This window comes from Sycon ciliatum, chromosome 9 (assembly GCF_964019385.1).
Source record: "Sycon ciliatum chromosome 9, ocSycCili1.1, whole genome shotgun sequence".
Lineage (NCBI taxonomy): Eukaryota > Metazoa > Porifera > Calcarea > Leucosolenida > Sycettidae > Sycon > Sycon ciliatum.
This window is the reverse complement of record NC_088651.1, coordinates 18,364,938-18,380,933: the sequence shown is the minus strand read 5'-3', so window position 1 is coordinate 18,380,933 and position 15,996 is coordinate 18,364,938. Positions and strand designations below refer to the sequence as shown.

Below are 15,996 nucleotides of genomic sequence, written 5' to 3'. Positions count from 1 at the left end.
TCATTTTTTTGGAGAAAAAATGATGTTTTGTAAAAAAAGGTTGTGTCGCGTGGACGCTCGATGGCAGTGAAGTGGAACCAAAGAGAATCTCGCTGGTTTGAAGAAGTAGCAGTAGTGGCAGGAAGGATTTCAGCAGTCAGGGAAGTCAAAGGGCTTCCAGTAGAATATTCCCTGATACTCCTTTAGTCACAACGAAGAGTTTTTGACCGGATTGAGCCGATTCCATCTCCTACACTCAGAGATGGCGAACTTTCTGCGCTAGCTGCTGCTGCGGAAAATGGTGAAGAAATCACCTCCAGTTAGAGTCGTAATGGTGATAGCGAGGAGAACCTGGACGACATCCCTTGTAGTGTGTAGCGCCAGAGTATGCCAGTACAGGTGGAATCCTGATAATTCGAACCTCCAAATCCAGGAAAAGCTTCTAATTATCCGGACATTCTAATTATCCAAACATGAACCCACAACACAATATGTGTGTCAAAATGCTCTCATGGTCACGCAGAGTTGCGCTATGGACCTTAGACACAGATTTCACGGATACTGAACTGGTCAGCACAGCCTGCTCATGCAAACTGAACTGACCAGTACAGTGTACAGTGAACTTCGAATTACACTTTGCTAACTTCGAATTATCAGCACAAATCCCACACATTTTCTATGTAAGTGGAAGCCATGGAACTTTGAATTAACCGGACATGTCCGGTTCGAGGTTAGAATTATCAGAAAATTTTATGTGAGAATCGTATTGACAGAAATCGGGGGGGGAATTATCGGGATTCCACCTGTAATTGTATTCAGACCCAAAATGTGCTGAGTTAGGAGCAAAATTCATGCAGAACTGTGCATGGTCTCTACAGCCTGCAGCACCAAGGGGCCACAACAAGCCTGCCCCCACATGCCTACCTTTTCCTGTCACCTAAACAAAAATCATCCATGTCTCTTCCTTCAGCCTGGTGAATATCTCTTCATTTCTTTCCTGTGATACCCCCCCCCCCCCCCTGTGATAACAATTTTATGTTTTTTTGGATTTTTTTTAAACAATACCCTGGTGTGTTTGAGATACTTTTAATACCACTATGAGTCGACCCACACCTGTAATATTTTATTTCCTGACCTCCCATGCCCAGTAGAAGCTGAAAATGGGAAAACGTCATTTTTGTGAAATTATCAACCTAAGCCTGGTTTTTGCAGATTCTGGGCCATACTAGTTCTTTGCGACAGGACTAGATTTGAGTCCGCGAGGACGAATAGAGTTGCAAAATATATGCAAAAATACGCTTTTTGGTCATCAGGTCAACCTTTTTGCTTGCGATTCGCTTTTTTAGATTTCCCTTTGCCACAGCGCATACTTGTTGGGCATCAAACAAAGCGCTTGGATCTCAGCTTTGCAGCGCAGTCTGAACCGTGAAGTTTGGTTTACCGTATAGTCTTGTATAAAAGCCGCTGCTTCTATGACTTTCTTGGTGAAATTTTGCACGCTTCTATATGAGACAGGCTTCTATACAAGACAGGTATTTCTATGTATGTCAACACTAAAACCAGGCTTGTGTGTGATTTGATGGGCCTAAAATTGCGGCTTCTATTCGAGGGCGGCTTCTATTCAAGTACGGCTTTTTTACAAGACTTTACGGTAGTTTGAGAGAGATGGGGAACGAAAATGTATTATGAAATTGTTTAGCGACCCTGAGACATGTAGGGGCTTCTTCTAGAGCACATAGAAGTGACCCTGGAATGCTTGTGGAGCTCAGAACTGCCAGGGAGCCTTCGTTTGGCTCAGGCCTTTCCAACCAGCCATAGATCATGGAAATCCAAAAACGAATGCCAAAATGGCTAAAGATCTTGCTCGGCGACGGGCATGCAGTTTTGAAATGAAAGCAGGTGCGTTGAAAGCTTAGCCGGCAGGAGGAAACTGGATCAGCAGTGAAAGAGTTTGTAATGTTTTGACGTAATGTCGTACCAGTTTAGCTCTACCATGTATGCACGCACGCGCGTCTTTTTGAGAGTCTCCTCCGTCGTTGACGGATTGAAACTTCTCAGTTTTTCTACTTGGTGTATTCTAACTAATAAACCACTCGTCTCTCGTCTATCGAACCTATCATGGCGCAGTGAACTACTAGTAGCCTGAGTACGGAATATTCTACAATCTGTAGTTGTAAGTGAATTCTGTAGCAATTGAACATGTACCATAGGTGTACTTATTTGCAGCAGAATACTGCATAGCAGGAGATTTTCGGACGGAAATATTTTCGGACAAAGCCGAATTTCGACCTTTCGTACGGATTATATTTTCGCACAGTACGAGGTGATTCGTCATTATTTGACACGAAAGTAAAAAAAGCCTTCCGTAGGGTTCGAGGTGTGAATCTTTCCATTTCTCCCTCTCAAAATGTAATACTGATGTCCTTGGATTGCAATGTTGGGTTTCTTATTCACATAATCCTTGGTGTTGGGAAGCAGGTGGCAGTTGAAAAATGGCAATTTTTCCGCATATTATTTGTTGTGGTCATTTCTTAACATCATGGTAAAATAGGCCTTAGTGGCACAATTTCAAGTCAGTTTTCAATAAAAGGAGACCCTACGTATCCAGGATGGTCCAGCAAGACTGGATCAAGATCATGTTCATCCAAATACAAGCCATTCAAGCTTGCATAGCAATAGGTGTATCACCCTGATTTCATGTGCAATTGTGATCAACACCTGTTAGCAAATTCAGTAATTGCCAATGTTTGGCCAATACCAGGGCCAACACACCAACATTCCTCCTTCTCAGGCGTCGTTTCCAGTATGTAGCTATCATATGCTTCCTCTTCAGCTAAAATAAATATATGTTGTCACTGGAGGTTGAAACCAGCGGCTATGACTCTCTTATACTCTATTTTACCGTAAACATCACGCACATGCAGACTGAAAGCTCTTGCAATGTCACTTCCTGAAGGAATATCAGTCTCAATTTTGGAGGCGAACTTGACAGAACATTGGCAATGGCAATGGTAAAAAGAAATTTGACGTGACTTTTTGCATGCGCTGGCAATGAGATATTTTACCGATTTGTTAAGAAATGACCCAATGTTAAAAAATTACAAATCACCTCGTACTAGCTAGTAGCTATGCTGCATGCTAAATACACATGTTTGCAAGCAGTATGCATGCTAGCATGCTATAGTGTGAATTAATTTCACATGAACAAATTTTAGTACGGAATTAATTTTAGTACAAAAGAGGCCGTGTACGAAATCGTCCAAAAATAAATTCCGTCCGAAAATTTCCTGCTATACTGTATATAAGAATTGTCGTGATGACGGAATCTGGAATTTTCTCTATCGGCGCAGAGATTGCATCACAGCTCGCCTTGATGCAGCAGCAGATGAAAGCGGCCGAGGCACGGGAGACTCGCATCACCACACTGGTTGAGAACACAACGCGCGACAACCAGGTACCACGTAGCGCCTTGACATCTCACAGTCGGGAACCAATTTCTGTCGAGCAACCAGTATTGCTGAGCACCGCCACCATGGCCGATTTCACGGCATGATAGGAAGCTTGGAACGACTATGCTGTGAGTCAGCATCTCGCCAGTCAAAGTCGTGAGACTCGGGTATCAGCTCTTCGTCAGGCTTTTGATCCGGACATTCGGATGACATGATGCGGGACCGCATCATAGTTCGCGGAGCTAATGATGATACACACCATAAGCTCCTGGCACCTCCGTCCCTCACTCTGGAAACAGCGGCTTAGATTTGCAGGGCTGAGGAAGGCGCACAGCAGACCGGTGACGGCATGGTACCGGCATCCCTAAATACCGTGAAAAGACTCTCCGGAGGCGTGGGTTCGAATCCCACCACTGCCACCAATTTTGTAGCAGGCCGCAGTCTCTCGGAGGCAAAAATACACAAGGGTCTCAGGGAACACACTGTTATATTAACACATTGAACTGAACTGAAATGAAGGTAAATTAACTGGCAATTGAAATGTAACTATAACTGGCAATGAAATTAATTGGCATCGAAAGAATCGTGAGCAGCAGCTTTTATACACAGGCAGACTCCGCACGCTAATGTACGGGAATACGCTAACGTACGGGGATACGCGAAATGTACGCTATATGCTATACGCTTAACACTATACGCTATACGCTGTGAAGTCACCAGCGTGCCAACGCTATACTCATACCAACGAAGCAAATCCGCTTTGACTAGTCAGCCAAAATCTGCTCCAGCTGACAAGCCGGCGAAGTGCCCGCAGTGCGGACGATCTCAGCACACCAAGTCAATGTGTCCTGCCAAGGGCAAAGAGTGCCGTAAATGCAAGGGCATGGACCACTTCGCGACAATGTACGACAAGAACATCACATGCCCCACCATTCACGCTGTGCAAGCTAGTGACAAAGTGATGCTGTCAGCACGTCTTGCCGACAACGACCGGTCGTGCACGTTAGAGTGGTTGCCAGATACTGGCTCGAATGTTGATGCTATTGGTGCTAGTCATCTCCGCAGACTTGGCGGCAGCGTCGCTGATCTCGAACCTGACCCCGACTATGTTGTCGCCGTGAATGGCCAGCCATTGACCAGCTTGGGAACTGTTCCCACCAGGATTGTCAATCATGATGTCACACACACACCGTTCGTCTACATGTGACGACGAACTCAGTACCGCATTGCTATTGCGCTCATCGCTAAAGGCGTTAGGTTTCTTGCCGCCTACCTGGCCACAGATCACTTCAGTGACACAAGGGACATCCCGTTCTACCAAGCACAGAAACCCTACACTTGACCAGTGTGTGCATATCCGCCAAGACTTCCTCGATCAGTTCGCTGACGTGTTTGCAGTGGACACGCTCCGACCCATGGACGGTCAGCCGATGCACATCCAACTCGCGCCTGACGCCCAGCAGTTCAAGTTGAACAATGCCCGTTGGTAACCTTACGCCTATCGTGACCAGGTGAAACTCCGGCTGGACAAGATGGTCGCAGATGGCATCATTGCGCCGGTCTCAAGGCCAACAGAGTGTTGTCACCTCATCGTCATTGTAGAAAAGAAAGGCACTGCAGAAGTCCGGATGACAGTGTATTTCACAAAGCTTAACACCCAAGGCGCCCGTCCCGCACACCCCATGCGCGCACCTCGTGATGTCGTATCCAACCTTGGTAACACACAGTGTACTCGCCACGGCTACTGGCAGGTCCCCGAGGACGACACGTCCAGAAGCATGACCACATCCATCACACAGGGGCTGATTCGAGTACATACAGAACCCACAAGGTCTGATTTATGCTGGCGACGAATTCAGCCAGCGAACCGACGCAGCACTCGCTGGTATTGAGCAATTCTCTAAGGTCAAGTCTTCACTGATTCCTTTGAGCAGCACCTAGAAAGAACTTGTGAAGTTCTTCAACGTGCTCGTCGGTACAGTTTCACGCTGTCAGCCAAGACGTTTGCATTCGCTGAGACCGAGATCAACTTCTGGGGCTAAGTGATAAACAAGTCCGGCTGGAAGACAGACCAGGGAAAGACCCGCGCCATCATTGACCTCTAGATCAGTGAAAATCGAACTGACTTGCGATCATTCATGGTTCTCGTCAACCATGGCAGTGATTTCAGCTCAGCCATCGCCGAACATGCAGCGCCTCTCCGCGGTCTGCTGACAGCCAAGAATGAGTTTCTCTGGCTACTGGTGCACACAGTCGCTATGGACGCTGTGAAGCAATCGCTTGTTGAACTGCTACCCAGCCTGTTCGCCGCACCTCTCGTATTCGCAATACGCCTGACCGTCTCACCATTACATCTACGTCTGGACAGTCATATGCGCGACACTGTTTATCTGTAGCATTTGGTCTCGTATTGGCATCATACCTATGTAATTTCATCTTGTCTGTTGACAAAACTAGGTATCTTCGAAGGGGCGTGAGAGTACTATTATTATTATTTTACTGTGTTTATTATGTTGGGTCCGGTTGACACCCATGGATTTTATCTTCGAAGGGGCGTGTTATGTTATGACATAATGTTGTACAACTTTAGCTCTATTGACTGCGTATGCATCTCTTGGAGAGTCTTCTCTGTCTTTGACAGATTGAATCTTATCAGTGTTTCTAAATAAAGGTGTTTCTACTTGGTGTATTGAATAGATATTTTGGTTGGAGGAAAGCAAATCAGCACCCGAAGCACAGGAGCCATATACAGTCGTCCCTCTCTAATCCGGCACCTTTTGCAACGGCATTTTCTGTCAGGATAAACAAGGGTGCTGGATCATCAAATCCTGCCCTCCAACCCGGCTCATCTAGAAACGTACATGTTTGTGTCGTACGTCAAAATGTAGGGATTTTCTGTGTCAATCCAAGTACTTTGTCACAAGTTTGTGGAATGCCTGTCTGTTACATGCCATGTCTATAGCATACACTTGGGAATATCCTATGCACTGGCATAGGATATTGGCACCGGTATGGTATGCGATGTACAACTGCTGGATTAGAAAATCAAATTATGTACAGTTTGAGTGATTTTTTGCAGAAAATTGCTGCCGGACGCGGAATTCAAGTGCCGGATTAAAGCGTAGAAAATGAACTGAAAAAATCCGTTTTGCCAGAAAGTGTGCTGGTTTGCAAGGGTGCTTGATAAACAAGTGCCGGATTAGAGAGGGACGACTGTGCCGTGCTCACTTGATTAGAAGCCCCTCTCGAATAAAAGCCCATCTTGAATAGTAGCCCCCTACAAGGACTGTTTGAAAACATACAAGCCCCTATCGAATAGAAGCCCGAATTACTATTTGCAAAGAATGGGGTGACCAGGTAGTGCCATGTCTGAAGGTCAAGTGCACAAAAAAATCTCGTGCATGTTCATATTGGTACATGTCCTGGTCGACGTAGTGTGTGCAAACTAACATGGGGCCGATTTGCTGTGAATATGAAAAATTTAGAGATTCGATTGGAATACTGGTATGGAATGAAACAATAAAAGCCCCTCTCGAATAGAAGCCCCTCTTGAATAGAAGCCTCCTCAAAATTGGTATTAAAAAATAGAAGGCCCCGGCTTCTAATCGAATGAGTACGGTAATTTCGACTAGGCCTTTCGCACCAATTCTCTTCGAGTCGAATACAATGGTGATTAACAAGGTAGAAAGCAAGTCCTTATAACCGGCACTTTGTCGGTCAGAGAATTGACAAAAATAGCACTTGAAAAATAGCGCTAGTGGCGCCAACAACATATTTGGCGGTCCGAGCATAGACCAAATAATTATGGTCTATGCTCTGACCGCCAATGTGCCGGTTATAAGGACTTGCTTGCTACCGTGTTAATCACCATTAACATTCTACTCCCCATGCTAGAGTATAGAGTAGACACACACGCGTGCAGACGAAGTTTGGAAGAATGGGAATGTCGGGCAGAGTAGCCGGCCTCAAATTAGTGCGCGTTAACGAATCGTGTGATCGGCCTACCGAGGGCAGGAGCTGTGTGTGACCAAGTGGGTCGGCCTGGGCTGAGCAGGAGCGGTTTGTGACCCATGCAAGTTGGTGGGTCGGCCTGCGCTGAGCAGGAGCGGTTTATGACCCATGCGAGTTTAATAGTAGTGCGCGAGAGGCCAGTTACGGAGGAGTGCCCGCATCCGTGTGTTTCAAAATATGTGGAGTGGAGTGTAAGAGTAAGAAATGGGATGAAGAGGGTGGGTCAGAATTTGAAAGCTGACTGCAGGCAAGGAAACTGGAAAGACAGCAAGCTCTGTTGTGCGCACAGGAAATCTGCGCATGCGCAGAGCGTGGGCATGTGATGTCAATGATACACGGCAGTATGTAGAGAGAGCAAGATCGTGCACACACGTAAGGAGGGTTATGCAACCCGATATAAAGGCCAACAGCGAAGCAATGGTGCGTGACTGTTAACAATGGTTAACTCCTACGTTAACCGAACATTTGTATTCGACTTGAAGCGTAAGGGAACAAAAGGCCTAGTCGAAATTATTATGGCTTCTGTGCTTCGTTTGCCGACTTGGTGTATTCTAACTAATAAGCTACTTGTCTCTTGTCTACCGAACCTTACAGGGTTAACGAGGCAGAATCGATGGACTATCTTGAGCAATAACTCTTTCACATCTCTCCATGCTTTTAAAATATGGATGGATGACCAATACAAGGTACATGGAAAATATTGTGTGGGAAAGGCTGATCTAAACCTGGATGCCGGCAAAGTAGCAAAAGCGTATTTGAAAAAATCCCATAGGATCCGGAAGACTCGGTTGGGTGTTGAACATGCAGTACATGTGCCATCGAGATGTGCTTTCTGCCACCTGCACTAAAAAAGAGCCCTGAAGTCATTCCTTGCAATCTTCTTTTGTCCGCAGAATACCTAGCTAGTAGAGATGCCTCAACCAGCTGCGGCAGCTGGCAGGGGATAAGTCACGGTGGAATGGCACCCCGCAGCACTCATCTTCCTCTGCCGAGCCGCGTCCTTGACTTATCCCCTGCAGTGTGAACATCATGAACAGTCTACCGTCTTTCTGACATTGCCTCTTGAACTTGACAATAGAAGCAGCTTTTCGTATGTGCAGTTGCATTGAGCCATGGTGTTTTATCTTATTTTTGTAAATCCTTCCCGGAAGCAAATGATGGTTTTATACATTCGTGTAATTACTCAGCGCTATTTGCAATAATAAAAAAATAATATCTAGCTAGTCTAGCTAGTGAATGGGATTTCGGTCTTTGACCACTTTGTGGTGGGTCTGATCTACTCACCTCCCACCGCTTAGGAGCTGCATCTGCGCCTTGATCCAAGAGGGTGGTGGCGTTCCTGCGGATGCAGAAAACTGGACCTTTGGCCGAGTCTCACGCGGACCGTGAATTTATTTATTTTTTTAGTCAATAGCTCTGACCATTAACTCTGTCTACAGGGATGATGCTGGAAAGGGGACTGCATTCCACAGGCTGGGCTTGATTGGGTAAATGCGCATGTAAAGCGCACAATGAACACTCAAACAGGCATGCACGCACCTACAGAGTTTTCAAAGGCAGAAGAGAACAGACCGGCTAGGTCATCGTGGTAGTGCTGCGTTTCGTCTGTTAAGCAAAGCTAAGGCAATCCTGCGACAGCTGGTTACAACAATGACCTAGCCGGTTGTCTCTGTTCTCTTCTGACTTTGTGATATTGCACCATCCTTGTGGTGCTGAGCTTTCTAGGTATTAAATCTGGGAATCCTCGCCATTGTGAATTTCGGACATCTGTGCAGTGTGCATTGGGTTTATTTCTGTTGACCTTGCCCTAACGTACGGGCACAATGAGCCAGTTCACAACGAGTACAAAACTGCGTCCTACGGTAAAAAATACACCCAATATGAAAAAGAAATCCTTTCTGCTGTTGTGAATGATGTAGTTCTCAAAGTGCGAAAACCCCACTGTATCCACTGATGTTGTAAACCTGGCTAGGGAATGCCCAATAATAAAATTGTGCAATGTAGCTAGAACTCACCATGCTTGCACTCAATGCAGTCGGTTTCACTTCTCCCGTTGCAATGAAGGCAGGATGAATGGCATTGCACGCATGCACCACGGTCGTTGTAAAAGTCAGAGCTGCAAGATACCTTGCATTCGCCTGCCTGTTTCAGTAGACACCCAAACAAGAGGAAGAGGAGCACGGTCCCTTGAACACCAAGAAATGCCTGACCCACCAAGTGTGTAGTGGCACCTGCACACGGTTCTCACTGTTGCAAGCTGGTGTTTGCCACAGTTCTTTGCAAGAAACACACAGTTGAATTAAGACGGCTCTAAAACCGGATAATTTCGGCGGGGATTCATTTTCTGTACATTCGGTACAGGTGATTTTTACAGGAAATAAATCGCACCGAAAATGGATATACATGCAAGCCGACTACAGTACAGAAATCGGGTGTACCGAAATGTTCGCGCTACCGAACCGCTGATTATGGGGAATACCGAAAATAACACACCACGGAAAATTCCCAGTCTTACAGCACCTGTTCTACTTATCTCTACATAGCTATATTGAACCTTCGTTACGCCTGGAATCATGATACCGTGTTATCTCTAATAAAAGCACAGTCTCCAATAATAGCACGTCTCCAATAATAGAACACCTTGGGGCGGCATTCAAAACATAAAGTGCTCAGTCTCCATTATAAGCACACTGTCTATCGGTACCTGGTAAAATGCATGTACCGTGTAATGTCTAAAATGCAGTGCCGGCGAAAAAACCCTGAAATGTGTGTGTCTGACATGAATTTGGCATGGCAACATGCCTCTGAAATGAGGTTGAAATAATAATGGAACAGTCTCCAATAAAGGAACGTCTCCATTAATAGCACGGGGCGAAGGTACACTGAAAAAATAAAGGACCGCACTTATATTAGAGAAAATACGGTAATTTAAACCCCTATTTTCTTCTAACTCTACTTTTCCGGATGATCCAGTGTTCCACACATGTACCCACAGCACTTTTTGTACGTCCAAATGCCCGCATTGTTACGCAGCGTTGCGCTATGCACCATGCACACAGATTTGCTGCACATGTCCTCACAGCAGAGCACACTGCCTAGCATAGTGTGTAGCAAACTAACTTAGAACCAAGAGGGTTAACAAGTGTACGGCGACTGAAACATAAAATGGGGAGGGGGGGGGAGGGGGAGGGGGGGGATCAATTGAAAACTTCTCCATTCAGACTTTCAGTTGCCACTCAAAAGAGTAGGCAGGCGTAATGGAATCGTGTTGTAAGACTGTGATGGAGAAACAAACCGTACCAGGTTCAAGTCCTGCTTATAAGTGGAAGGTTTGTCCAGACATTCTGCTACCGGTATCCACAGTTCACTGTGAACTCGTGGCCTGGCACGAGGGAAGCATGGATGCAGCGAATGGGATTTTCAGTCTTTGATCACTTTGGTGGTGGATCTGAACTGCTCACGTCTCGCCACTTTAAGAGCTGCACCTGCGCCTTGATCATAGAGGGTGGTGGTGTTCCTGCGGTTGTGGAAAACTGGGCATCTAGCCAAGCCTCACGCGAACCGTGATTTTTTCATTCAAAGGAGAGATTGCTGCTACCGCCGACTACTGTCAAGTGAGAAACTTTTGCTAGAGATTAAATTTCACTATTTTCGCGACCATCACACATTCGCGAATATAAATCGCCGCAAACCTCTCCTCCGTACATTGATCGTAGACAGTACAAGATCTGACCGAAGAGATAGAATCGCAAAAGTTTCTCATCGTGAACCAGCCCAATTTATGAAAACACCAAATTTTCGTGCCGCGAAGGTCTCTGTTGCTATTTAAACTCAACTGCACTATTCAGCTGCTAGCAGCTACTAAAGGAGAGACAATAGCGGTATTCAGTTGCCATTCAACACAGCGGCAATTCAGTGGCTATTCGATGGCAAATTCATGGATCAGTTGTCAGTTGGCAAACCCGCTTCTCTCTTTTAGAACATCGCCGAAGAATAAATCAGCTTGAATTTGCGAGCGACAACTTCAGCGACTAGCGCCTCATGTCAGAAAAGCCTATGCACAATGCTGCATGGATGTTTTATTGTAACTGCTGATAGCCAAGACATCTTAATACTTCCCCACTGTTCAATTGCGAGAGACGATCATTTCTTCGCATGTTTCTACAAACAGTGGTCAAACGAGTGCAATGACCTAACATCATTTTGACATAATTTTATGATACTGACGCAGTGCCATGCAAGTAGAAAGAAAAACACAATCACTTTCGGGCCAATTTTGCAAAATTTAAGTTTCAAAGCATTTTGGAACCATATCGAATCAGGGTTCGGAATTCTTGTTTCGTCTCCTCGCACAGAAACCTGTACTTTCAACCAGTGTATTTTTGCTGATAAACCTACCCTGACATGTTTTGATACCATGGGAATTACTGACATGATTGCAAGAAGCAACAGATGAAGGTTGGAAGCATTTTATTGTCCTCAATGTAAACCTGTCTCTTTCTTAGAGAACGCCTTGTTTGGGCTACTTCGAGGGGCCATAACCCCTCCAAAGTGTCCAATTACATTCCCTAGTATATTGATTTTCTCATTCTGGACACCCATAGCATTGCAAAAAAGGTGTTAAACTGGTGAATTTTCGGAAAAAGTATTTCGGCATGAGCTACCTTAAATTCCAGACGAATATTTCTGCTTACACAGTATGTAGTGGAAATGTACACTCACATTACAAACTGTGTCAAAAAATACCCGATAGAGTACCCGTGCTACCCGGATAAAAATAGCCAAGCCTGTTACCCGACCAAAGCCGTACCCGTTGCAGCCCTACTAATATTGGAGACTTTTACATTTATCGGGGAAGGCACAAGTAATGCCCGTGTGGGTATGCTGGCATCGGTAATGCACTGTCCATCAGCCCGCACGACCATGCCCACCCAGGTGGCTGTTTGTCGTGTTTTTAAACCTCTGCAAATCAAATCGCTGCGCAATGAGCCTGTGGGAGGCAGTAACAGCAATGGCAGCGACAGCAGCGTCCTATCAATCACTCACCTCGGCTACGTATCCATAGTTGCACTTGGTACAGAAGTCTGAACGGTCGAAGCACTCAGCACAAGAGAAATGACATTGGTGACAACGGCCGTCAGACCAGCCCGAATGACCAGTGGGACAGTGCTGCAGACATCGTCGCGATGTGTCTGGTCCACTGCATTTTACCTTCACATAGTTATACGAACAGAAGCTGTTAGCAAAGTGAATGCATTCCGTGATCGTTCTGTCCCATGTGGAACAATGAAAAACTTTCAATACGCTCATATCGTAAAAATTGCGTGGACTCTCACTTGTTTTAAGAGCAATGCCAAGATTTAACTCCCGGCAGACTCTCTGTCCGAACTGAGATGGAGGTTTCCCGTCGTAACAAATAGGTCTCCACTGTCCCTCAAAGTAAGCTTCTAGGATTCCCTCGAACAAGGAAGTTAGTTGGGTTAAGCGTATTTCCGGTTGAGAATCCTGTATAAACTTGGTGCCGCACTTTGCCACACAGGTATTGTTCTGCAGGTACTTGCCTAGGCCACAACCGGTGCAATTAGTACTAGCGCCAGAGCACCATGCACATTCACTGCTACACGGTGTGCAGACGTTGTTGACACTGTCGGCAAAGTACCCGTCCGGACAGTTCCCCAAACACTTAGAGTTCAGCCGGTAGTATCCCTGGTAGCAGTCGGTGCAGTTCGACGGCGTAGAATGGCATGTCTGGCAGTAAGCAGCACATCGATTGCATCCGGTCAATGGAGACCCATAGTGACCATGGGGGCATTGGCTGATGCAACGCCTTACCGTCGCATCGCCACACACTACACGTGCGAAATCTGTACTATCGTGGCAGCGCTGGGTGTCCAATCTACCGAGATTGCAGCTCAATAACGTTGACTCGTCACCTCGACAACTCCTGATAGAAGCAGGCCAGACTGGAGAAAAGTCTGTATTCATCCTGGGAAGTAAGGCTATGGTTACATTGCCATACCCAAGCTGACGACATATCACCATTGCTTGCGGCAGGCCCCAAGTGAAATCACACACAGCTCCCCATTGGTTGGCATGGAAGATCTCCACTCGGCCAGCGGCAAAGGAAGTACCACCGACAAGACGAGCGCGCTGCCTCGAGGGAAGAATATCCTCTGCGTGCAAACCGGGCGAGCACCGCTGCACGCACTTGCCGCGTTCCTCCAGAGCTGGGAACTGGCACAGAGCGCAGTGCGTCGCATTGGCACAGCTCAGGCAAGACTCCAGGGCCGGACATGTCCGGCAGGCCTGGTTGGCCATGTCTTCATAGTAGCCATCCGGACACTGCGTCGCCACACAGCGGCCGTGCAGTGCAAACCGCGGCGGTGCACAGCGCTGCACGCACGACGAAGTCCTGTCCAAAACCAGCGGAGTCCGGCAGCTGGTGCAGGTGCCATTGCCATAACCGTCCGCACACGTCAAGCACTTCTCCGAACACAGCCTGCAGGCGTTCGACGGCCGGTCCACGTACGTATGATTCGGGCAGGCGGCCACACACACTGCACCCAGCGGATACTCAGCACTCGACTTGCATGTTGTACACACGAAATCCCCGCCGGTCGGGCTGTTTACACATGCAAGACAAGATGGAGAACACGGAAGGCATTGCTTTCTCGCCACATTGCCGTAAAAGCCATCCTCACAGTTGACGACGCAGGTTCGGCTTCCGTTTCCTGCCGGCCGGCTGAGAAATAGTCCGAACGAGCACTCGGAGCAGTTCCCTGATGCGCCACTGCACGTGATGCACCGGCTGTCACATGCCTCGCAGCTGATAACATGGCCTTGCTCGTTTTCAATGGGGCGGAATCCACGCAGACAGGGGGGCTTGATGCAGGATCGGCTCGTATTAGGCCCGGAACATTTGATTTCAACGTCTTCAACATGACTGCAGAACACAGCATTGCGATGCTGTGCTGGACATTCTAGTATGGAACTCTCGTTCCCAGTGCAATTGATACCGGCACGATTGATGGGCGCCCCGTGGCCAACAATCGGGTGCGTGCCGCTTGTAATGGCCGCGGCGATTCCCAGACCCAGCTGCCTGCACACGACATCAGCTGACTGCCGAGAAAAGCTCTTGTTACACACAGTTCCCCAGTGGCCGTCCACATCGAGCACTTCTAGTCGACCGTGTTGGACGGACACCGAATGCAGATTCTCTGAAGCACTGGAGCTGAGTCGAACACTTGCCCTGGGACCCTTGTTTCGCTGTAGCTCTACATATTCAGTCATACAGCTCCTGTAGCAGCCTCCGTTTTGAAGGATGAAGTTTGGACTGCAAGACGTGCAAACTCTTAGATCAGAGCAGGTAGCACACACCTCTGAACACTCGAGACACTTACTCAAAGAAGCAGCACCAGCAACACCAGCAGCAGAATACCTGCCAGCAGGACACGTCTCAACCCAAGAGGTACTGTTACTGTCCCAGGACACAAACTTGGCACATTGGTCATTCTGAACATTCTTTCCCTGCCTCTGAACTGCACCACTTTCAGCAGGCTGTCTGTGCCGTGTGTAGCTGCTATCTTCGGTCCTGCCATTTAAATCTGTACAGTGAGGAAAGACACGCAAACCCGCAAAGATAGACCGTAAGCAGGGGACAAGGCATGTGCTGTAATAGATGTAACACTGCAGCGTGACACCCACAAGGACAGAATGGTCACGTGCTCCCACAGCACTTTCAGGCGATAATAATTGTAATAAAACAATAATCAGAAGACTCACCAGAAGTAAAAGCATCAGCGGAACTTGCAACAATCACTGCTGAGAGCGACAGGATAACCGCCAGCGCATTCTGTAATATGGCAACAAAAGGAGCAAAGTGCATCTGTCCACCAGCAAATGTATAGCTCACCACACCTGACCACATGCTTGCATCACGCATACAGACACACACACACACACACACACACACACACACACACACACACACACACACACACACACACACACGCAAACACACACAAACACACACAAACACTTTTATGCACACACACACACACACACACACACACACACACCTGCACACCTGCACACCTGCACACCTGCACACACACACACACACACACACACACACACACACACAAACACACACACGCATGCACGCGCGTGCATGGCACCTGTGCACGCACATATACACAAAAACACACGCACACAAACACCTGACATGTGCCATGTACATGGACATGTACGCCCGTCGCAAGAGAAGATTGCATTAGTTTGCAATGGATCCTGGTGAAACCATAATTATAATCTAATCGCCAGTGCACACCTGGTCTAAACCACACGGAGCACATCGGAATAGCACGCCAAGACGCTCACAGTAACAGTTCCAAACCTGTGATTTTAGGTCCATTCAAGTTTGGGTGTCGGGGACCTGCCAGGTTCCAGGCGTGCGATAGTGTGTACTCTACTGCCTTTTACAGTTATACAGTCAGACCTCGCTTATCCGGTCCTCTTTTATCCGGATCCCTCGCCATCCGGAAGACAATAGCTGGTT

General features: G+C 47.2%; 1 protein-coding gene across 1 annotated transcript; it reads right to left on the bottom strand.

Moving 5' to 3' along the window:
* Positions 1-9,443: 9,443 nt before the first annotated feature.
* On the bottom strand, positions 9,444-15,366 carry LOC135824318 (proprotein convertase subtilisin/kexin type 5-like). Its single transcript, XM_065337052.1, has 3 exons — positions 15,222-15,366; positions 12,486-15,043; positions 9,444-9,581 (listed from the first exon to the last, which is right to left on the bottom strand). Exons 1-3 carry the CDS (start codon positions 15,364-15,366, stop codon positions 9,444-9,446), a joined length of 2,841 nt encoding a protein of 946 aa, XP_065193124.1.
* Between the last annotated feature and the right edge of the window lie 630 nt (positions 15,367-15,996).